The sequence below is a fragment of the Phaethon lepturus genome, unplaced genomic scaffold (genome assembly GCF_000687285.1).
Source record: "Phaethon lepturus isolate BGI_N335 unplaced genomic scaffold, ASM68728v1 scaffold4910, whole genome shotgun sequence".
NCBI lineage: Eukaryota > Metazoa > Chordata > Aves > Phaethontiformes > Phaethontidae > Phaethon > Phaethon lepturus.
The window spans coordinates 3740-28958 of NW_010512466.1; the positions used below are offsets into that span (position 1 = coordinate 3740).

General features: G+C 38.7%; 1 protein-coding gene across 1 annotated transcript in view; it reads left to right on the top strand.

Annotated features, from left to right (window-relative positions):
* Nucleotides 1-5209: 5209 nt before the first annotated feature.
* Nucleotides 5210-25219, top strand: part of KIF21A (kinesin family member 21A) — a 67777-nt gene continuing 47767 nt past the window's right edge. Inside the window, exons 1-7 of the mRNA XM_010287059.1 lie at nucleotides 5210-5289; nucleotides 12008-12254; nucleotides 13568-13750; nucleotides 16608-16757; nucleotides 17497-17631; nucleotides 20713-20880; nucleotides 22707-22822. Of these exons, the coding sequence (XP_010285361.1) occupies nucleotides 5210-5289; nucleotides 12008-12254; nucleotides 13568-13750; nucleotides 16608-16757; nucleotides 17497-17631; nucleotides 20713-20880; nucleotides 22707-22822 (1079 nt within the window). The remainder of the gene's footprint in view (nucleotides 5290-12007; nucleotides 12255-13567; nucleotides 13751-16607; nucleotides 16758-17496; nucleotides 17632-20712; nucleotides 20881-22706; nucleotides 22823-25219) is intronic.

Genomic DNA, 25219 nt, shown 5'->3' on the forward strand with positions numbered 1-25219 from the left:
TTGCTTTGGAACTTGGTGGATCGAGTGTTATGGATACAACGCTTTTTTTTTCCTTTTTTCTCCAAGGAGTGGCAGGAAAGTCATATGGTGGTTTTCGTTCCAAGAATGTCTGAAAATGAACAGAGTGAAGACACTATTTAGAGCAGATTATTGAAAGACTGTTTTTAGCTGTCTCTCCCGTTATGAAATGTCTGGTTGTTATTTTAGTAGTGTTAGTTAAGCAGTCATGTTAGTAATGATTAATGACAACTTTTAATTTTTTTTTTAACTGACCTGATCCTCCTTTTCTTTTGTTGTATTATTTAACTGTAATTACTTGGCAAGTGGCTTGTAGCTTTAGCTATAGTAAGTATGTTGGTAACTTTGTGTTTGTTTTGAGTTAAATGGAAATTGGTGAAATGTAAGTCTTGGACCTGTAGCTCGTAAGTGTAAAGCAACCAACTGCCCTAGACTTGAGAATATGTAACTGGGAAGATACATTCTCTGTATGGAGCTGAAAGAAATTAAAACAATTTTCAGAGCTACAGTAGTCTTGGCATGAAGATGTAGTGATTTCTGGACTACAGCTCTAAGGGCTGGGAGAATAGGTGTATGTGTGTGGGTGTTTGTGCAAAGGAAAGGGAAATGTGGGTAAAAGAGGCAATAACTAAGAGTTCTCCTTTGCTGCAGACATGGGAAACGCTTTAAATTTTGTTTAAAAATGAGTACTTCTTTTTAAAAATTAGGCTATTTAAAAGTAGTAATGGACTTCTAGAAACGACATACATTTAACTGTTAAGAGGAAGAAATTGGATGAAGCCTAGTGTTGGCCTGACTGAAAGGTGTTTTTTTTTTTTTTTTGTCATCTGGATAATCTTGCATTACATCAGTTTGTTGTCTCTCATACTAAACAAAAAATATTTTCCTGTAGTGAATAAATATTGTTTTGTTGGCTTGTTTTTGAATATACTTGTGGCATGTATTCTTGATTTCCCTAAAGGTGTCAGTAACTTGGAATGTGAGGAAGTTTCTGAATGCCTGTACTTTTAAAATATTTCACTTAATTTCATGAAATAATTTTCTTTTAAAGTTACTCCTTTTGACTTTACAGGTAAAATGAATTTTCTTTTTTTGGGATGGTGGTGGTGTAGCAACAGTGTCATTGCTCTGCAAGTAGGAGTGTTCAGCTTTTGAACCAGAAAGCCACTGTCAGTTCTATGCCTTTAGTTGAAAATACTGTGTGAGCATTATTAGTTCATTCATTGATTAACGATGCTGTGGGCAATGTTTTTTAAACAAACTATCTCATGAAATTGTGTTTTTGGTAAAGTTTGGTAATTATACAGTAGTTACAAGTGTGCTATATAAAGAGTTGACACTACCCACGTTTGTGTTGAGTAGTGTACTTTTTATGGGCTTGGTGTGTTTGGATGTGTTGGGCTGCTTGGGCCCTGGCTTACAAGAAGTACCTGAATTACCCCAAAATTCCTGAACTCTAAATGTGGCTAAGTTTAGGTTTGCAGATACTCAAACTGTGGTGTTTTTTGTGGCCTTTTTTTCTTTTTTTTTTTTGTAGGTCATTCCCCTTTTTCCCCGTACACCCAAATAAATGTTATTCTGTAGCTTGGTAAAGCAGCAGTGACTCCAGTATTTTGGGGTGTTGGATAGCCTATATTCACCACATTACTTCTAACAGTACAGTTTTATCTTAGCTGAATTCTTGTACTCTAAAATTTCTGGAAACAAAATGCGTCTAAAATACTGGCAGCACTTGTTATCATGACTCATTGCTAGGCTGCTGGGCTGTGCACCCTTCAACAAGCTTTCCTTAAACTCTCTTTTGAATAAATTTTTTCATCTTGAGTTACATATAATGACATTTGTTTAACAAATTTAATCTCTGTTAAGCATTCTGTCATATAGCAGAAAGATGTTACAGAGAGTGTATTCCTTTTCCTGCCCTAATTACATGATTACTACCAGGCTCTGGTAAGTTTTACTAGCAGTGTGACTCAGCTGCTCCTTACACCTACACTCTCCAGAGCATTAACTTGTGTGTTAAATCTAAGTTTTGGAGGGAAAAAAACCCCTCCACCATAATTTGCAAAGAAATACAGGTGCCATGCTCTTTCTTCTGTATATAGAATTGCTTTCTTCATGAATACTTATCCACAGAAAGATGCATTTAATTGCCTAATTGACCTCTTTGCAACTACCACACTCATGGACACAGACACTGGTCTGGGGATGCACCAAAAGACCTTGATCTCCTCTTCCGTTTTGAATTTGTGACATCTACATTCTTTAAGCAGTGTGACTGTCAGGTGCTATTACTATAAATTTTTCTTAATAGTAATAATTACTAGTCTTCAGTATTGTCAGTGCTAGTGATGATGTGAAACACCACCAATGAAATGGTGTTTTGTACTTCGGTGCATGGGCTTAACAGTCATAAAAGCTAAAATATATTTTTCAGTAGAAACCTTAAACTTTCATGAATGTACTTGCTTCTTGTGGGACACTGATTTAATGTGCAGTTTAAGGCAGTACTCCTGCCCTTGGTTTGATTTTTGGATATCGGACTTGGCACATAAAATATATCTAGTGCGCAGCCATCAAATTGCAGGCTTCTAGCTGGTTGAACCCTCTGGGAAACTACAGTTTTGGTGATGTGGAGCAGTCATCCAAGCCCAGAGCCATAGATGGCTTTGCTTCCTTTGTGTCAAATTTTTGGGTTACATATTTCCCTTTTTCCTGTGTTTCCTTTGTTGGCTTTGAAGCCATTTCTTTGATTTCTGGCAGGCCTTTTGGAAATGTTAGTTTCCCAGACCACCTGGGGAAGGGACCTACCCTTCATGCCTGAACCAGGTATTTGGAATGTCTCTGCTGTTCTGCTGACTGTGGGGTGATGTCCAGAAGTGCAGTGTAAGCAGACTAACAAGCTGAAAGTGTACATAGCATTTTATAAAAGAACAGAAGCTACCTCTGAGAATAAAAAGTGAAATGAACTAGCGCCTTCTGGAGTTCCCCTTTGCTCCTTCTTTAAAAGGTGAAAGAGATTCCCATGGATTATATTTGCAGGGTTAACCCATATGAGAGGAAGTAGCCTGTGAGTAACTTGAATATTTCAGCATATGTCCACTCATTTAGTACAACATGGTGTCCAGACCTTGAGCTAATGTTGACCACGCTAGTAGTACAGCTGAGCACTGTGTTCCACTGTGATATAACAGCAGAGATACTTACAATTCTTACTCTCTTAAAATTACCTGTTCATGCTCCCTGATGAGGAGTCGCGGCCTCTCAAGGCTAATTAGCTACGTGAGATCAGGTGTCTATAGTCCCTTTCAGCACTGGAGTGTGTTTGATCCACGATTGCTGGGACCAAGGTCCCACTTTATTTTTTTTCTGCCACTTTATTGCACAACACAGGTGTGTCTGTATTCCTGCATGATATGAAATTAATTTTGAACTTTAGCTTTAGGAAGGCCCAGCTCCTTGTTTAATTTCTTGGTAATAAACTGCAAATACTTCAGGTATTAATTAATAAATGAAACTTCGTTGCGTTTGCTTAAATCTCAGTTTCTCTAAGATATTGTGGTGTTATTTTTCTTCTAGCTTCCTGAGAATGGTGGTACACAAAACACTAAATGTTTGTAAAAAAAACCCAAGGCAAGTAGCACAGTAGAACAATTCAAAATAAAACCTGTTTGCCTTGGAAATGTTGTTTCCAATATCACTTCAGTTCTAATCAAATTGCACTTGTATTTGGAGGCGTGCCAGTTCTGTGCTTGGCAGGCACGTGGAAGCTTATGGTAGTGCTGCTTTTGCATGGCAGCTGACCTTGCCTTGAACTAGAAATAATCAAGGCCTCTACAAATCCTGCAACACAGTCCCCCGTTCTCTCTCTCAAAAGTCAAATTGTTCTTGAAAGCTGTGGATTTCTTTGCTCACCAGAGAGTAAATTAGTCCAGGAGAAATCACAAGAAGGAGGTCTGGATGAAAACGTTCATTCTTGTTATAAGGAAAGATGTTGGAGGCCATCTAGATCTACCGGAGGGTCTCTTGGCCCTTCTGTGGGGGGTGGGGATGGGGCAGCAGCAGGTCTGTCTGAGGGCAGGCTTGGCCCTTTCCCCTCCCTGTCTTGTCTTGGCAAAAGCACAGGACTGTGGCCGTCAGCGTGAGGATGCCATCTGCGTTGCACAGCCTGCTAGGCTGTTACAGAATTGCACAGGAATTAATCTGAAATCATACTGCTAAACTGTTTTCTGGCTAGCCGTAGCGGCCGCCCGGGGATGCGGCTGTTGTACGGTGTGTCAGGAACCAAGCGAAAGCAGCAGCCTGCGAAACCGCCTTAGCCTGGCACCGCAAACGTAATCCCCAGCGTCAACAATTAGTGGGTAGATGAGCAGATCAGACCTGAGCTGCTGAACAGGGTAATTGTTTTATGAAATTAAATTTGTCTTTAAAAATAATAAAAAAAAAAAAAATAGCTGAAGAGGTGGGGTTGAGCGTAGAGGAGAACTGGACAAATCTAGTTACAGCAGTGGTATGTTTCCTCAATTTAATTTAATTCCCATTTTCCATTTGCTGCCTTCTCATCCTGTGCAAACTGCAAGTGACAGTCTGCAGCGCTGAAGCAAAATAGTCTGCTGGTGTATTTTTGAATAGGATTTTTTTTTTTTTTGCTTGCAGTAAAATAAGTTAGCTATTGAAAATGTAATATCTCAGCGCCCATTTGGCAACTTAGTGGCTGATTTTGCTGGACATTTTAAGCTAAGGGCTTAATGGTCATGTTTATTGGCTACACATGGGTTGAAGGGATGCTAATACCTTTTTATCAGTACCTTAATAGGACTTCGGGGTAAAATCTGAACCACATAGATCCTGCTTTAGCTTCCTCCACAGTCCTTAATAGATTTTTATGTCCAAGAAATTTTATTCTCTGATGTTGCCAAACTTGCATTGGGGTACCTGCTTGACATGCCTGAAAGTTTTCTGGTGTCCGAAGGAAAGCGTTGGTACAATGGCAAAACATCCGCCTCGCTTGTGCTTGCACAGGCAGCTGGTGTGAGTTCAGGCTGAGCAACACCGGGACTCTGCCTAGTTTCTGTGGGCTCTGAGCGCACACAACACGTGCTGCAGCGCTGAGCTCCGTCTAGGCCATGGCAGCCATGGCAGCTTCACAGAAACATCGATGGGAGCGGTGCCCAACTTGTAAGCGAGAGAGATGGAGTTACAGTCGCAGCAAGCCAGTGCTCGTGGCCCCGGCCGGGGGACTGGCCTGTGCCCGGGCCTCTCGCCGGCCAGGTGGGTTCACAGGGTGGGAGCTTGACCCATGGCGGGGGGGAGGACTTGGCAATATACTGGGTGGCCAGTTGCCGCAGCTTGGCTGCTGAGCAGCGTCTCATGTAATCGCTATAACTTGCATATCTGCAATTGCGTGTCCTTTTTACATATTAATACCGGTATGTATAATACAAGTGACTGGTACAGTTAACATGAAATTGTACCACTAACTGCTACCACTGAATACTAATGTGCATCTAAAAACCGAGTTAGTCTTTCTGCAGAAGTGGCACTGTTACAAAGGTATCCTGACTCTGTCTTACACTTCGTTTGCTTTATTTATAAAGATGGCTTTTATTCCATTATTCATTCACTCATTAAAGTGCTTTGTGAAGACTTGGGTTTTTTCTGCCATTGTAGGTGCCTGAAACAAATGGATTCTACCCTGAAGGCCATCAGGGGCTACTGATAGTACAGTATGTTTATGGCTTGCTCTGAGACAACTGCCTAGCTGGCATTTAAAAAGAAAAGCAAAGACAAATGACCTGGACTTTACCTGTAGTTTACTATAACAGTGTAAGGGCTTATTTTGATGCTAACCTTGGGAAACCGTGCCATGCGGTATTATTTGTAGGCATTGAGTTTGAATTTCAGTTGTATTTTGTGTCATGCTGAAGTGGAGTTAAAAAAAAAAAAAAAGTCATTGTTATATTTCTTCAAAAGGAGTTGGGCTGGAAGGTGAAGTATTGACTTGTAGTACTTTTACACTTTTTATGAGCGATGGGTATGTGTGTGTGTTTGGAGGAAAAAAGCAGGGTAAAAGCATACTGAAACGGTTCTCAGACTTTTCATACTTGTTTCACTGGTCACCAAAAACCTCTTTGGAACAGGTGAGAACAACAGTACAAAACTACATCTGGACTAGAGGTATTGAGTGTTAACTCACCAGATAGGAGCATTTTTTTACCTGCCAGTGTTATTTAGCACCACAGGCAGCATTGCCACAGGGAGTGAGGGTGCAGGGGCCATTGTACCCGAGACGTGCTGGCAGCTGAACAGAAGCTGTTAATGGCTGGTGGTTGCTGGCATGAGCCGGAAGGTTTGTTCCTGCACCCTTGATGTGTTAACAAGAGGTAGACCTGGCATTTGCCATATGCCAGCCTTTTTCATATCCTTAAACCTCATCGAGAGGTAAATAATTAATATACCGATCAACTAGTTCAGATGAATGCATTCAGATGCTATAGTTGTGGTCTCATTTGGAGGTTCTGATAATCATAGAAGCAAGCAAGCTTCCAATGTGTGCTAGCAAAAATACTGGAAGGTTTATGCAAACAGAGGTATTAGGTGACTTTGGGATCTGCTTAGCTTTCTTTACTCCCTCCTTGTTGAGAAGGAGTATGTTTAATGGGAGTGGTTTGACAAGTGTAAATGTAGTGGAAAGGAAAGGAGAGGGAATCGTGATGCCGAAGTAAGGGCAGGAAGATGTTTTCTTTTTTTTCTGGTTTTGGAGAGCTTTCATTTGTTTGTTTCCCAGCTTATATTGCCTGCTACACCTCATTAAATGTTTTATTAGGTGCTCTTGGATTTAATATTTCATATACCCACATGTGAAACTTAATTGTGTGAAATTTAATAGGCTTAGTGTAATAAGAGAGGAGTGTCTTGGGTTTGCAGGTTAATTTGTTTCCTGCTCAGCATTGCACGTGGTTTGAGTGATGTTTGAATTCATGCTTTTCTGAGCAAGGTGAAAACAGTCCTTTCCCCACAGCCAAGTTTTTAATGAAAAAGGACTTTATATGGGACTTCATCGTCATCTTTTCTTCTTTCCAACACACAGCTTCTGGCTAGTTATTGCTATCTGAAAGATTAACCTGTGATATCCCCCTTTTCTTTTCTCAAAAAAAAGAATAATTTGATGCTCTGCCCTTTACAGGTAACTCTTAGAAGTTCTTCTTTGCTTATTGCTATTCTGTACAGATGCTGAGACTGTATACAGTAAATGTTGTGATAATTGCCTTCAGTTAAAATAATATTTACAATACTTCACATGGAGATGCAAAATAAAAAATTCACTGGTCTTATTTTGTTTAGTATATGAAACGAGATTAAGGGGTGGTTTGATCACAGATGTGGGGAGATTCCTGGGTTAAAATTAGATGATGGGGAGGTTCTTAAATGAACAGGCACAGAGATAAAATTGTTTGGTAGCTGAAAGGGGATGTGTATGCGTATGTATGTATATCTATCTATATCCTTATATATCTGTGATATGTGTATAAATAACATATATTTAAATCACTGGGACAATGTTCCATCCCTAGAAATACACTAAGATAGGATGCTTTTCAAAGGAATATTATGATATCTGGTTTAAACAAGAATCAGTTCTGGGAAATCTGTGTTGCATAACACAGGGTATTGACCTGTTGATTGCTGTAGCCCCTGAACTGTATTATCTGAGTCCATTCTAGCTGACAATATTTTTAGCAGAGACAATGTGCACCTATTCTACTGAGATTAGTTCCAGTACAATACAGTGCATTACTGTGCCACCACTGTCTATTTTAGCCCTTCCTAATTAGACAGTTTGTCCCAGTGTGCTGAGGCAGAATATATTTAAGGGATTAAGTTTCATGTGTGTGGCTTGGAGGCTCTGCAAAATACATGTAAACAAGAGCTGGGTGTGTTCATGCTTTGGAGAGGGAAGGATACAGGGCAAAATGTTTGGGAAATTGCCACATCTAAGGAGACGTGATTGGAAATAGGTAGAAAACACTTAATTGTATACAATCAAGAGAGTAGCCGGAAAAACAGGTGAGATAGGGCCTTGTAGAAGACAAAATGGGTGAAGTCAAATTAGTCCTGGAGGAAAATCCTAGTGGCAGACTTCCACGCTGGAAACTGGGCAAGGAGAGATGACCAAAATGAACTCTTTCACATTTTAGAGCATGGGCACTGCCTGCTTTGCTGGGAGAAGTGACCACATTAAGACATGAGAGTAGGAAAGGTTTGGCTGTAAGCAAGAAAAAATAAATAAAAATCACTGTCTCATTTGATGTGTGGGGTGGAGGAGGAAATGTTCCTATAGGCAGTGCTGGAGCAAAAGCTGACTTGCTTGAGGACTACAACTTGCCAGACCTCACGTTCAGTGTGAATGGTAATACTTTTTGAGAGCCATGAACTTCAAGTAGTCCACTCACACTCTTCCTAAGTGGCCTGAAATCAGGTTGAAGGTGAGGCATTTGTTGCTTACCTGTTAAGGTCATAGCATTAGCTTGCTGCAAAACTTATCAGGAGACCTATATGGGTTTCAGAGCATGAAGCATCCCTTGAGCAGACTTCGGATTGGGTGATGAAGACGTGTTGTGTGCACATCAGTTTTTCGGAAGATGTCTTTCAAAAGTGACACAACTGGAATCTGTCTCTGGGTGCTACCTACCTACTCTATGGCAGAGGGGGACATTGTGTAAGAACAATTATGGAATTGAGGAGAGAGTCTGTCTTTGGGGTGAAGCTTTCCTGATGCGACGAGTCTTGTTTTGATTTTTTGTTGTTGTTGTGCTGCATATGTGCTGATGCAGTACTCCTTTTTCACTTAGCACTGCTTTTGGTTTTAGTGGTCAGGGAGGAAGGACACAGTCATCACTGCTGAGTCTCTGGATGTTGTGTTACAACCCAGGGGAAGTGATTGAGCCAGTTAACAAGCTGCTAATAGTGACACAGATTTCCATCAGCTCAGCTGGTCTCTGGAATAGGATCTTGCTGTGGCCTGATAATGGTAATACCTAACGCACTTGCAGCTTGCTGTTGTCCTCAGGTTTTATAGCAGCAGAGCACATGGAGGTGCTGCCCGGCTGCAAGGCAGGGAGCTAGCTGGGAGGATTCTCATGGGAAGATTCCACAGCTGAAACCCAACATTGAAACTGCTCTCTTGACGTCCTGTCATCACTGCAATAATTATCATGCAAATCATTGATATGTTAGGCATGCTGTTCCTCTTTGTGGTCACTCTGAGCCTTTACTTAGTAGTAGAAAGGAGAAAATTACGCAGCACCTGTCATAATTGCATCAATTCCTCTGCAGAAAATTAATTTTGAACTTCTTTTTTTAAAGGACAGAATGAAAATATATGAAGAAAAACTGGTTTTTTTTTTTTAGTTGTCAACCTTCGTTCTCAAAGGCAGTACTAAAAGCCTTTCAGAACTGGAGGGAAGTTGGGGTTTTGGGCTGCACAAAAGGTTACTTAATTTTGAAAATGTGTTTTCCATCTTGATTTTTTTAGAAGAGGTCTTCTTAAGCTTCCTTGTACAAAAAAACCATGCAGGAAGTACCTCTGGAGCTTTAGAAGCCCTCGGTGTTCATGCTTGTAAGAACAAATGATTGCCTTTGTGCTGTCTGCACAGGATTAGTGAAAGAATGAGTGCTTAGTCTTAAAAAGAAGCTTGCCCTCTGACTGACTTCATGGCATTAAAGTAAGGCAGTAGAATAACCTACCAAATTGGCATTTTCTAAACATTAAGTGTTGTAGGCAGCCTGCTACAACATTTTATTTGCTCAATTTTTCCAGTTGTGTAGAGTGCTTTTAGGAAAGGCATATGATTGATATATTTTTGAAGACTTTCTCTCTCTACCTAGAAATAACAGCTATTTTATTAGAAAATGTTCATTAGCCTAGAACAAAGTAAATCTATTACAAGTTTAGGTACATGTTCAGGTTTTGGTTTTAGTGGACACAGACGCTAGTGGATCAAGTTGTTAGTGAAGGAGCTATGTAACTCCTGAATTATTTTTAGCATTCTTATTTTATTTAAGGGGGGAAAAAACCCTTATGATAATGATTATGTTATTAGAGAGAAAATCTGTGACCTATATTACACACACCATGTTGTTAAATGCAAATACTGTTTGTAAACTATTTGTGCCTATTTTATACATCATATAATAGTTCCTTTAATGATGTATTTCAAAGGTTTGTTTAATTTCTACTCCATACTAGAGGTCATGCTGACAGGGGAGGTACCTCCTGATCATTAATGAACATTCCGGAAGCGAATTAGTGTGCAGAAAACCTTACAAATAAGTTATGGCTATTCTGTAGTGTCACACAGTTGGGTGTAATGAAACCTTTAGAATAAAAATTCTGAAAAAATACTCCTGACAGCGATGCACATCCCTGGGTGAAACATTTGTAATCCGCAATAAAAAGAAGATACATCATGCTCTGTGTGATTATTTTTTGTTTACAGGATATTTCTAACTTGAACTAAAGTATACGTGTGCTGGTATAACTTGAATTAGTCTGCATCATCTCCAACTCAGAGTTGTTGGAGATGAGCTCTCTCCACATCAGCAAACATTGGCATGGTCGCAGTAGATCAGTAGGTAGCTTTGGGTCCTTATGTTTCCATTAGATTTTGGCACAAGTTTCATGTGTCTGGAGTGGAGTGTTTTGGCTTAGTTTCCTTTGAAAGGGGTGTAATTTGTGCACACTGAAACTGCTCTGTGATCCAAAGGAACATGTGATGAGTGAAGATGTTGGGGGAATTTTTCAGGACAGCACAGCTACTCCAAACCAAACGCTAATGTAGATGTGGCCCTTGAAGCACGGAATATGAAATGAATATGGGCCTTTGAAGTGTAGTCTGTGTATACATATCTTCAGCTTTGACATTGTATAATGGGAAGTAGCTGCACCAAGGTTAATATAGGTACTTGAAATTTGAGATAAATGGAGAATCTATAGAAAACATTCCATGATTTTGCTTGTTATGTAGCTGTGCTGCTGATGTTTATCACCCTTATATATAGCCTTATTGTTCCCCTGGCTTTTAAAAAAGTTGCACACTACTTTTTTAGATTTGGTGGTGCTCTGAGAACTTGGAAACACTTAAAAAAAAAAAAAGGTAATTTGGTAAACAAACTATTAGCTAATTACAGCTAGGATAATATGTTATGTTGGACAGAGGTATTATTTCTGATAGTTAACCATTAAACCCATTGAATCACAAACTTCCACAGTCGTCTTTAGTCACAGAGCTAGTACATGAATTCAATTTTGACAAGACCACAAGAGTATTAAGAATGCAGAGTAATTAAATGATAGAATATAAGAAGTCTGAGATAGCTGTGTTGGGTTGGTTTTTTTTCTTCTGAAGGTATGCTGCTTCACTGAAACCAGGCATTTCACAGAAGTGTTCTGGTTGTGACAAAGCTCCTTTCCTATCAAAGGAAAAGAAGAAATGTGAGCCTTCTCCTTGCTCCCATAGCAAGGAGGCTTTCATTTAAGATGATATGTAGGCTTTGGGGAGGGTCCTTGCTCCCAAATTACTACTTAAACTATCCCATGTTTTTTTTCATATTTCTGTTGCTATTAAAAAAATAACCCATTTTTACAAGAAAGCGTGAAGTAATACGATAAAACTGGAAAGCATAATTTCACAGTCTGAAACAGATAATGCGAGTTACTTTTTAGTAATGCATGGTGTATATATACAGAAACTTTCAGAGTTCTAGGCAGGTCGTCAACTTGAAGTTGAACCTTCGGGGAAGATAACATCATTTGTATGAACAGTTGTATGAGTGGGGCTCTGATACAGTCAGTACTGTGGCTCAGACAGCTGGAAGCTTCCTGGCTTGATGAAAAACTCTAATTTTTCAGTCAGTAAGGCATTCTTTTCAGATCTCTTATTTACATTGTCTCTATGCTCCTCTTTCTGATAATGATAATTTCTAATAGTTCTTTTTGTCTCTTCCGAAACAGAATTAGACCACAGCTAGCCAAAGAGAAGATTGAGGGATGCCATATTTGTACATCTGTCACACCTGGTGAACCTCAAGTGTTCTTGGGAAAAGATAAGGCCTTCACTTTTGATTACGTCTTTAACATTGACTCACAGCAAGAAGAGATCTATATACAATGTATAGAAAAACTGATTGAAGGTTGCTTTGAAGGCTATAATGCCACTGTCTTTGCTTATGGCCAAGTAAGCTTTACAATTTTATTTTGAAGTATTTATTTTGGAATAAACAGTTTCTTGTGACTGATCTTTCTCTTAAATTTCAGAATGCATGAACTTGTCTTTTAGCATCATGTTTTTATTTTAAACTAGATATTCTGTAGGATACTGTTTAGGAGTTTGTATAGATTCTGTGCGAAACGGCAGTTGAAACACAGACGATGTATATAGGCAGTAGGTCTGAATTCATAGTGATGCTGAAAATAACATGAGTCTGACTAATTCCTGAATTCACCCCAGTGCAGCAATACAAATCAGTGACTTAATCAGTTGATATATAGAGATAGGTTGTACTGAGGTTCTTTTCTGAGCAAGTATCCATTCCTCTGCATTTTCAGATGCTTTTGGGAAGAGGAACTTTTTGAAAAGAGATCCAAGGGAACTTCAGGCCATATTGCTTGTTTGTGGGCAAAATGTAGAGATCGGATTCCAAAGTCTGAGAACTTTTCACAGAGAACACACCTTCTCAGTTCACTGGGCACACATTTTGCTTCTCAAAGTTGAAATGTCATTGAGCACAATGTAGAGAATGTGTTATTGTCTTTTGAATATTCCGTTAGGAATTGATTGCATAAAATTTGGTCTTGGATGCTGAATTTCACCACTGTTAAACGTCGTATCTCAAGTTAGCTAGATGAAGTCTAGTCCTAGTGAAACAAAGCAGTTTGCAGATCTAATTTAGTAGATTGTGTTCAGGTATGTGATATAGCTTTGTCTTAGACTTGACCCACTAATTATGCGAAAACACAACACTACTTTGTCTTCTATATGACTTCATGTTTAACTATTTTCCTAGTGGAGGTACAGCTTGAATTTTTCTGCTGTCTATAAATTGAGAACAATGGTAATACGCTACGTGAGATATTCAGACATCATAATTAAGAGAGTCATTTGATCTACTTCAGTAAAGAATTGCAAATGCCGCTTCTGTGTCCAAGATACATGCCTTAATTAGCAGTCTCAGTTGAAAACATTAACTGTTCTTTTGACCTCAGACATGATAGCTCAAGGCTGATGTAAGCAGCTTAGAGGAAGCTTGTAGGGGAAAGGTTATGAAAAATTGAACTGGTCCCTGCCGCCTTATATGTGATTGGTGGATAAACAGTAGAGTTTGTCCAACTTTACTGTTTATCCATTTTTCAAAATGACCTGTTGTTGTTGTGCATGTTAATATTGTAAAGGTGACAGACGTAGTAGTCACTGTCTAGTACTTGTGTTCACAAACTACATTTTTCTGTGATGATTCGGTACTATTAACATGGTCTACTTTTTCAATTTAGACAGGCGCTGGAAAAACGTACACCATGGGCACTGGGTTTGATGTCAACATAACAGAAGAGGAACAAGGCATTATATCACGTGCTGTTAAACATCTTTTCAGATGTATTGAAGAAAAAAAACAAGCTGCACTTAAACAAGGACTTCCACCTCCAGATTTTAAAGTGAATGCACAGTTCTTAGAGGTAAATAATGATCTGTGTTTCTGTGTGTAACTTCATGTAGTTTTTTGGAAAGCAAATTAAACATTTTTTTCTGGTTGCTACTTTTACATTCTTTTCCCACAATTTGTTTTGAATTGATATTCAAGATTTCAAAAGGAAATTTTTTGGAGTTTGCTTTGCTCTTCAATTTATGAAAAAGAACCTTTTTATCTTACTCCAATTATTTTAGTAGTTCCCTTTACAGTGTTATTTTGAAGTGTAGGAATAGTTATGTTAGTCATCACTTACCTGTTCCTGCAGCACACATCTGTTTGTGGGGCGTGTTGCTCCTGTCTGTAATTCTTTACAGTAATGACCATGCTTCACCTGCTTGTGTCACTTTGCCGTAGATTTCTTTAGTTTTCAAAATCTGTTCAGGAGACTTGTTATATTCCTTTCACCAAAGAAGAAACCTAGCATAAAAATACTTATTTCTGTGATCCGCAATGGTTTAGGGCTGGGCTTCTGCATCCCTGTTCCCTCTTTCATTAGGCCCAGAGAAAACCTGGGAAAATCCGTGCCCTTTGTGTTTTCTTGTAGACACAGCGACTAGTAAGGGAGGCCATAACATCTGTGGTCTTTCTGACCTGCAGCAGCTGTTGGTTTAAGTCTTGCAGCTTTTATGCTTGGTCTCCTGCCCATGGAACTATTTTTTAAATTGATTGATTTGGGCGTAACATATTTGTTTACATCCACTACCAAGCTGCACAATCTAATACTTTAAGCACACAAAAAGGAAGAATCAATTTAAGGAAGAGCAGGTGTAAATGTGTATTACTTAGTTCAGTATTTGCAACTTTAGATGATCTTTTGTATTACCCAAGAGAAAAGCTGTTGGTTTCATTACTGCTGAAGTAAACTAGGTCCTTTAGTCATATGTTCCTATAATTGTTTTAAAGATTAACAAGCAGGCATTAGTCTCGCACTGGTATACGTTTGTCACTGCTAACCTTAAGCAGAGCTCTTTGTCGCTCTGGCTAATGTTTGCCTAGAGAGAGTCAAGGCTTGAGCTTGGGCCGTGGGAATGCTGTACTCTTCTGTTCTCTCTGTTTGAACATCGGGGAGCTGCAGCTTCGTTCCTGCTTAGGCAGCTGCAACAGTAGTAAGGAATAGTAAGCAGTGTAGTTTCTGAATTCCTTACTGCTCTTGTATCAGAAAGTATCTTCTTCCCCCCATCCATCTAATACATATTAGAGCTGGATTACAGAATTTAGTCATTGAACAAGTTAAAGCAACATTTTATTTTGGAATAACGTTGAAGTCTGACAGCTGGATAACTGTTGGGAACAGTGACTTCTGTTTGATACTTCCTTGCTTTTCTTTAGTTTGCTGCAGTCTGCCTCTTGTAACTCCTTGCTTTCCTCCTAACTTTTCCAAAGGATAGGCATATGCAGTTCAATGCAAAATTGTAGGTGCATTGTTAGGATCCTCTCTAAATTGTGGCATCAGTTTGTTTGCTCTTAACAAGGCAAAACATTAGTAAGAAGGCTCCTACTTAGAATATTTATGCCTAATAATTAAATATAATTCCTTTTTAATATATAAAGAATTAAAAACATCACATTCACAAACGCTGAGCCTTTTCTCAGGATGGATTTTCATTCGTGAGAGGAGAAAGCCTCTTGCTTTCAGTGTATGAGAAGGTACATTGGGAGAATACAGATCTATTGCCATTGTTCTTTGCTTTTACCTAGGGACTTTGATCAGGGATTTAATCAGTCTGACCTAAGCTCTGTGTGAGCTGGTATAACCAAATTGAAGACACTAGAACTGTTCCAGTGTACATCAAGCAGAGAGCTGAGCCATGAGGTTCCCAATGGGACACTGCTTTTTCTGGGGCTTTTGTTTGTTTGTTTGTTTTGCCTTTTTTTAAATGTTTGCCCTGATATCTTCAGTTGGATCAAAAGACCTTTCCTAAAACCCAGAACATTCTTATAAAATGGTAATCCATCTCCTCTAACACAGATAACTGCATAGTAATTTCTGATGTCTTTGCTGGTTCTGATATCATTTACTGACCTAAAAGTCTGATGTGCCTAATGATACTGAGTTGAAAGATCACTAAGTGTACCTTCAGGTAAGTATGGGCAGCAAACCTCAAGCAGCCTGAAACATGTAAACAGTTGCTGTTGCTCACATTGATTGTGCCTGAAAGTTATAATTAAATCTGGGACACCAAAGTATAGGTATTGTATAGAGGAAAGTACAAAAGCCCTGCTCAAGAAACCATGCCGTAGTAAATTTTGGCCTGCTGGTTGGTGTCTTTAATAAGCAGCTTGCACAAAAACTATTATATGTTAAATTCCTTCCAGGGCAGGAACAGTTTATCTAAATGAGAGAGACGTAAAATTACTAAGGTGTGAGAGAGGAGATGAGGAAAGGTGTGATGGCAGGGAGAGCAAGTGGAGTGAGTTTGAAGTGTTTGGAGGGGGGTGCAGCAGAATTAACAAAACAAAAGAAAAGCCCAAGGTCAAACCTGAAGACAGCAAGGTGCCTGCCACCGAAAACACTGCCGCCGTTGCTCTGCTGGCATCGAGTAACTCCTCTTGCCTGGTCCCACCGAAGAATTTTCTCCCAGATCTGACTATGTGGAGGAAGTTGCTGCTTCTTTGGGTGGCATAATAATAGTAAGGTGTGCAGGCGACTTAATTTGCAGCTGCTCTGTCATCCTGTTGTCCTTGTACGTTTGGATGTTTCACAGCATCCTCTTTTTGAGAGCTTTTGCATTTGGGTTTTTAGAACAGTATCTGCTGTGCATAGATTTGTTAGTCTTTGGAGGAATTCCTTCCTAAAGTACTGTGCCATTTTTACCCCCTTTTTTTTTTTTCCTTCTCCTCAGCTTTACAATGAAGAAATTCTTGATCTGTTCGATACCACACGTGATATTGATGCAAAGAATAAAAAATCAAATATTAAAATACATGAAGATTCAGCGGGAGGAATTTATACAGTGGGTGTTACTACCCGAACTGTGAATGGAGAATCGGAGGTGATCATTGAAAATAAATTACTCTGTAGCTTACCAAATGCATTCTGAAAATGTTGTCTGTATGTTTTGATAAGCTGCTAAAAATAGAGATTATGCTTGTTAACATCTGCATCTTGGACAATTTAGATGTAAAATTTAGCTGAAGTTTTAATTTTCTTTAGTTTCTGTAGACTTAAATCTGATAAATGTTTGATATTAAGTGCATACCACTTTCATGTAATGCTAGAAACAGACTTTTGCTAATTATATAGTTCTGCTGGGAGAGAAAATTTTGGTATGTGTGTAGATCTGATCTTCCCAAATCTTAAATATTTTATTTCTCCTGTGACAGGAAAGCTTTGCATGTTGACTGATGTGAGGTAAACTGCCATTCATGTACATTGCTAATCTGAATACAAATGTTATTGTACTGTACACTTCTGTACAAAGTACAAAAATTGTACATTTTTGCCACAGGTGAATGGAAGATTGCTGTGTTACTACCGGGGATAGTAGTGTACAAAGAGGGTTAGTGACAAGTAGTGACAAGAGGAGTACAAAGACTTAAGTATTTTCTTTCAAAAACCACAAAAAATATACTTTTAGTTTGCTTATTTAGGATTCTTTGTGCTTTTGGTATGTAGGAACTGAAATCCTAGCAAATAGAAAAAGCTTATTTGTATCCAAAACAGTAAGTGTTGTAGGAACACTTTTTATTTAAACCGCAAGCAATGCAATGTGCTTCTTGTCTGTTTTCTAGATGATGCAGTGCTTGAAGCTGGGGGCTTTGTCTCGAACAACTGCCAGCACTCAGATGAATGTTCAGAGCTCACGGTCACATGCTATCTTTACTATACACTTATGTCAAACCAGAGTTTGTCCTGCATTTAACACTGTACGTACCTTTGCTGTTGTTAAACTTCACTTTAGTAACCATTTTTCAAAATGTGAATTTTGTTTTGGCAGCCACTGCTATTTGAATTGCACTTAGTAAAGATGCTACAGTCATCATCATGCTTGATGAATTTGCTAAGCATTATAATAATTTGATTTAATCTGTGCATATGTAACCATCCTCTTGCCAGAGGCAACAATAAACTGCAGCCTCTTACATGAACCTGCCTGTTCTCCTCTAGCGTTTTCTTCAGTATTTCGTTGCAACATACACGAGTAAGAAAGTTAAAATGTAATTTGTCTTTAATTGGGAAAGCATTTTTAAGTGTAGTAGTTAGTGGGTTTAAGCCTGCAGTCAGCTAACTGAAAATGCTTGGATATTCCAGATTAAGTGTTAATATCCAACAAGGAGCCAAGTAGAAAAGCATTTGATTTTGAAACTTAGTGTATTTATTTTAAATAGATATATACTCAGGGTTCAGATGTGTTGTTAAGTGTATGCACTTAACCTGAAATTTAAACTGTGAACATACATGGAGCTGTTCTGCAGATTTTCATGTGAATGTTCAGTTTTTAGTTGCTGTTGGTGTATCTTGTAAAGAGATGAGTTCTGAATAAATCCATACTACTGAAAACTACAGTACCTTCAGGAGGGCTTAATTTGATTATTCTAAATGTATCAAAACTTTTAAAGATTTATTTTGGTGAACTCCTAAGTAGGAGTTGGCTAGGATTTTACACATAGGTAGAATTTTTTTAAGCATGTGGAACAGTGGTGTGAACTTGTAGTGCTTTTTTGGGGAGTTGCTTTTTTTAACACTACGAATAATCATTTGCAGGCAAAACGAGGGTCACTCACTGGTCCTTTGTGGTATGTAGACCTGCTTTATACACATTAAAAACACTTCTCCCACTTTCCACGCTGAAATTGTGGACCTGGTGGTGGGGGCAGCTGTCTATCTTCTCACTTGGGAGGGACTGGCATCACACTCGGAGCCCAGATAGGGCACCTTGGTCACTGCATGGTGACACTGTCTGCTTGGAGGCTTGGTTGAAAACTGTCTGTGTAACTGGGGTGTTAGAACTCACCTGGGAGCCTTGTTTCCCACAGGCTGTCAGCACAGCAATCCTCCTCTTCTGGTGCACTTGCAGCCTTCCCCACCAGCTGAGCCTCCCACAGGACTCTTGCCTGGCCCTGCCTGGATTTGAACAGCAGATTGTGTTACAAAGAGGAATAGGCGGCTGCCTTCAGCCTTGTGTCAAAATGTGTTTTGTTCATTCCTTTTTTGGGAGATATGAGCAAGATAATTTGACTGTCTGGAGCAGGACATTGCTAGATCCTGAAGCTGAAGACAGCACTCTCTTCTTTCCCTGCAGTACTTAGGACAGTAGAGATCAGGCCTGACATTGCCCTCTGAACGCTCCCGGAATATCAATTAATACGAGCCCTTATTGGTGGCTGCAGCTCAAGTTTCTGTTGTTGCTGCCGTCTGGAGACAACAGTTTTGGGAGACCTTTGTTACTAGGGCAACGCAGTTCCTGGGGTGACGGTGTCGGCTCTGTGCATCGCCCCGCTGCCCGGGGTGGGCAGGCAGCCAGCGCTGCAGCGCGCGGACGCGCCGCTCCTCGCGCTGCGTTCACGCCGTCCGTGCTTCTCGCAAGTTTCTGGACGTACGTTTGATTTACTAAATGAGCGCGTGAGAGAAAGGATGTGTTAGTCATTGTTTTGAGGGCTGGGAAAGAGAGAATGATCCACCAGCGGCGTAAATGTCCAAACAGCCGAAAAGGTGTGATAGCCTAGTCTCGTGGAAGTGGCACGACTCCTGTTCTTTTCTGAAACTGCTACAAAAGGAGATCACGTGAGAAGTGTGAAGTGGACTGTGAGAACAGTTTGGTCTGCAGCCACACGCGTTACCCCTTGCAATAACCGAGGGAGCTGTGGGCTGGTTGACTTAAGGATCTTTTAAGATCATTGCCACAGAATACCTGAGGGTTTTTTAAAGAAAAAAAACAGAACAATCCATGTTTGCTCTGGTAGAATATTCCTAATAAAGCCTATAGATTGGGGTATGTGAGTATAAGTCCAGTATACACTTGATATATGGCTATTAATGCTGCCATGGCAAGCAGGTAGAAGTTGCCCTGCAATAGGTATTTTAGCAGGAAGGTCGGGAACAGCGTGATTTAGAGATTTCTTTTCTCATTCAGTGTTGCTTTCATGACAGCAGGTCTAACTACACTTAGAGTAAAATAAATCTCCGCAGTATATGGTACAGCTACACTAATTGACAGAAAGCTTGGGATTATTTAATGAAAAAAGGTATTTTTACTGCTGTGCTTTGGGCTGTGAAGTGGAAAGAGGCCGAGGCTGTGGTGCCTCCCCGTAGCGCAGTGAGTTCCTGGGCAGACTCCCTGCAGTGATGTAGGCATGTGCCAAGTGCCGGTCCTTACAGCTTACCTGGGAGGGGCAAAAAGAAAGGGACCTCTTCTGTCTTCCGTATTCCCTCTGCTGTCCTTATTTCCTGGTCAAGTCAGAAGTGCTAGTGGAATAATGTCTGCTAAGAAAACTGGCTTAAAAAAATAATTCCTAAAATGAAGAATCATGCCACAGGGAAGCTGATAATGGGGATTAGAGAGGTATGAAATCAAAATATCTTTCAGTTATTTGGCAGGTTTACAAACAGTAACGTTATCAATACTTTTCTTTGAAAATGTATTTCCTTTGACAATTGATATAAAACTCTCATTCCAGGAGATTTTGTTGCCCTACTTGCTGATGAGTTTTGTATTTTTTTTTTTTAATATATGCATTCTCCCCTGTCCTGAAACAATTGTAGCCCAAATCAGAAGTGATTGGTATTCATGTGCATCTAGAATTGGATATTCAGGAATGATATGTTAGCGGATATGACTAAAATGGAGACAGTTTTTTGAGAGATACTGGTACTGTCATAAGAGAATGAGTAAATAGGGAAGGAGGTGGACATCACAAATAGGTAAATGATTGTTGATTGAACATTGCAGTAGACAAATGTTAATGTGAAAGATCTTACCAAGTTTTATGGGTTGTTGTTTATTTCAGGATAATGCCACTGATAACAGGATAATATCTGAATCTTCTGAGATGAATGAATTTGAAACTCTTACTGCCAAGTTCCATTTTGTTGATCTAGCGGGATCTGAACGGTTAAAGCGAACAGGAGCTACAGGAGAAAGGGCAAAAGAAGGCATTTCCATCAACTGTGGACTAGTAAGACTGTACAATTTGTTTCCATAGGCTGTTGGTATCATCATCTCTTCCTTTTTGGATCACTTTTTTTTAGTAATCCCTAAACTAGAAACGCATCATGTGCGGAACAAGGACTGTAGCATGAGTCATAACCATATATATTGATTCTTACTGGGTTCTGGCTTGCTAACACTTTCTCAGTTGCACTAGACCCTAACTAGCAAATTATAGTACTTATAACTGTTATGAAATATGGTTAGTTACTCTAGCTTTTCAAAGATACTGTAGAGGTATTCCTTTTACTTTTTTCCCTTTTTCTTTTTTATTCTGTCAACACCCAAACAATTGGAGAACATTACAAGCACTTTGTAGGGAGTGTAGGCATGTAAAATGTGGACAATAAGCTTAATTGATCAATAAATGCTGGTTCTTTGTTACAATTATGAAACAGAATGTAAAACAATCCTAGGCAAAACACTTCTAAGAAACACATTTTTTAACTTAGAGCATCACTACTTTTTTTTTTTTGTCTCTGTACTGCCTCTCTGTGCAGTTGTTTAAAATTAACTATTAAATGTTTTACTTAATAATGACTACACTGAAAAGTAGAGCTCGTGATTAACAGTGGAGATTGTAGTTCCATGCCTTTATTTTGAACTACTTGGCTGTGTGGAGGCTCTGTGCAGTTCTCTTTTTAAAGACTCAAAAAGACGTGTTTGTTTTATACATCAAAACATATCTCTCTTCTGATCTAGTGTAGTACCAGAGAGGTATTTGGCAACTAGAACTTTCTTAGCGATTCTCTTGCTGTCATGACAGTGGTTATATCCTGTAGTTATTCTGGTTGTATTATATGGAAGAGAAGGAGAATTTAGTTCAGTTTCATCATTGGAACAAGCACAAAGCCAACAGAAATGTGAGTGTTTAGATGACGTAGATGTATCCTTAACAAATAGGATACAGAATGCACAAAACTCAAAATCAGTGTGATGAAAGTAATATTTTATATGATCACAAAACTTTCATTTGCAGTGAATTCCAGCCCTCAGCTTTGGGAAACGGATTGAAAGTGATTTAAACATTTCAAAGCAGTCACAGAATGTGGTGTATATGCAGTTCTTCAACTGCTGGATGCAGTAAGACTATTTTCCAGACTAAGAACTGGCTGTACAGGGTGCCATCTAGAGGAATTTCTTCAATTTGGCATACCATAGAAGTATATGCGGTTACGTGTTTTTGTTTTGTTTTTTTTTTTACAGCCAAATGTTAGGTTGTTTAAAAACTTGAATTGGACCCTTTTAGCAGTTAAGTAGGATAGCTGTGGACTGCATAATTTCAAGCCTGAAAGGCTTAAATCTTCATCCGACATTCCTTATTTCATATCTGTAGAGGTAGAAATTTTTTTTCCATATAAATGCCCTATAATTTATTCTAAATCTAGCATAAAACAGATTGGAAAAAAATTAATTTGAAAAAGAATATAGATACTTCTAGAAGTAGAGATCAGCTTTAATAATAGTCAGAAGTAAATGTTTGTTACATGAAGCAGTCACATACTAAAGTTAGAACTGACATGAGATATCAATAGACAATGCACACAAATTGTGCTAAGCACTTAGTGCTTGCAGATACCAGGCTGCAAGTCATCTGATTCACTATTGATAGCATGAAAGTTTACAGATGTCTACTGTAAAATGTAAAAATCTTCTGAAATATTTTTTATGTTAACTTTCATGAGTATATTACTTTTTCACTATATGCAGACCTCTGTTTTATAGCTGTTTTTAAAATAAAATTACTCAGGAACTGATTCTAACTTGTCTCTTACATGATTTGGTGTTTTATAGCTGGCACTTGGCAATGTAATAAGTGCACTGGGAGATAAAAGTAAGAAAGCAACTCACGTACCATACAGAGATTCAAAGCTTACAAGGCTACTTCAAGACTCTCTTGGGGGAAACAGGTATGAAAACTACATTTCAGGTATTTCATTGTGAATGAACATGAATGAGTACATAATATTCAGAAAGTAAAATAAGCATTAAACAATGATACAGATAGCTACTGTTTTTGTTGGAGGGAGGTTCCAAAAATGAATTACTGTCATGATACATAAATGCTAGCAATGCAGGGAAAAGATTTTAAAGAGGCTTTTTGCATCGTTCTTTTCAGTGCAGTTGTAGCTTTACTAGACATGAGGCTTCGAGTTACTTAGAAGTTACCATTTCCAGGACAAGACCTTTCCATGAAGACATATTTCGATTATAGACAGCATAAATGGTAAACTTTGTTACTGTGTTATAGCCATATAAATTACAGCATAGTTTAAACCTGTGATGAGTTTCTTCTTCAGAGATTTTTTCTTTTTTTTTTTTTTTTTTAAATGGTCCTTATTTGTTTGCTGTGATCGCCATGTACAGGAGCTTGGAGTCAGCTTACCGCAGGCACTGCCATCTTTTTGTAAAGGTTGTATATCTTAGGGTATGGTTCATATGTCCAGTTATCTGATGTTGGATTAGAGCCTAATAAAAACAAACTGCTGTATCACTGGCATTATTTGTATGAACCTGTTCTGTATACCTGCCACACAGACAAGGAAGAGAGGCTTTGGCTTCTGGAAACTTTGCCTAAGCAAACGTATAACATTAATACATACAAATACAAAGGGGAGTGTAGTTGAGTATTTTCCAGCAAGATAGTACTCTTATTCCTCTATTTAATCCAATATGGTTGACTGCTATTTTTAGGAGGGCAGGAAGTTTTCTGGGCGTTTCACAAGGGATAGGGAGATGTGGAAGAGAATCGTTGCTCTGCTCTTCAGAGATGTAACTTCAGCAACATGCTGCAGCACTGCAGTGTGAGGAAAATCGAAGAGCCAGACAAAACAAGTAAAAGGGAGGAAGAAACTTGAGAATTATGAATAAATCAGCAGAAATCAAGACCATAGTAGTATTTCTTGACTAAATTTTGTATCAAATACACTAGCTAATGGCATTCTTTCAAACCACTTCTAGAAATATGCTTTTGTTGAAATATTATTTTGACTCTTCCCATCATATAGCTCTGCTGCTCCCCCTCCTGTCCTTTAGGAGAAATCACATAGTTTAGTGTACAATGTACAGATAGCAAATGCTGTCCCAGAGCATTTACATGGATGTTCAGATATATTCTTTCTGTCTATTTCTGACTGATGTTAAATTTGTGGACATCCCCTGCCACCACCACCTATTTTTATTTATGTGATACGCGTGCTAAGACATGTTGAATTAGCTGTTTGCTGTTAAGGAAGAGTTATATATATTAACACGATTTGAGTATTTTCTTATCCATGCTTTGGCAATCAAAAAGTGTGGGAAAGCTGAATTTTAATAAATATGCTGTTTTTTCTTCTGGGAAATGAGATGGTTACATTTCTGTTAGCCTGTTCCGTAGCCTTCCAAATTCTGCTTGAGGTATTACAGTCCACATTGTAGTTTCTCTTTTGCAAATACTTAAAAAGTGATTCAGGTTAGATTACAGTGAGTCCTAAGTTAATGATGATGAAAGATAGTATTGTATCACTGTACTATTCTCACTATAATCCTGACTTTAAATATAATGGCATAACAGTTCTGAAGCAGCATTTAAATGTTAATTTTTCTTGAATTATTCAAGTAAGAATATGGAGTATTGGTGTTTTTGGAAAGGATTTATTTAACGTATAGTATGAAAATTGAAAATTCATAACTTTGGGGGAGCAGTTTAAAGAAGTGGTAAAATAAAGGGAGTAAAACAGTTATTTTGAAAACTGGTTTATTATACAATTCATATAGGAAAGTGAAGTTCAAGTTATTCAGTTTTCAAGACAGATATCTAGCAGAACCAGTCATGTGAATTTTAGAAAAGTAATTGTATTCTAAACTGAAAGCACAAGTAGTCCTGATGTCAGAATTAAAAATTTGTTCTTAATCTCACATATTCTTATTTTGAGGACTCAAACAGTTGGGGCAATAACAAGCAAAGGTATGCAGGAGGTCTGAGGAAGAATTGCTGAAATAATCTTTCTTGTATCCTCGGGCTAGATAGTCTTTCCAGTTTAGTTTCCCAATGCATATGGTGAAGATAATGGTTTGCCTCACAAAAATTTGCAGAGATTAAGTTGCTTGTCTTAGTCTGAAATTATGGAAGGTGAAGATCAGAATCTGGTCTGCTTAATGCAGATATTGCTCCACTGCCCTGGAGACAATGCACTCTTTCTAACGCAACCACCTAAGCTTTCACATACAACAGAGAAGCAAATTCCTCTAAAGCCTGGTGGGGAGGACTCAGTCCATGAAATGTAGGTGTTTTCCCCTATCTGTTGACAATTTAGGCTATGTAG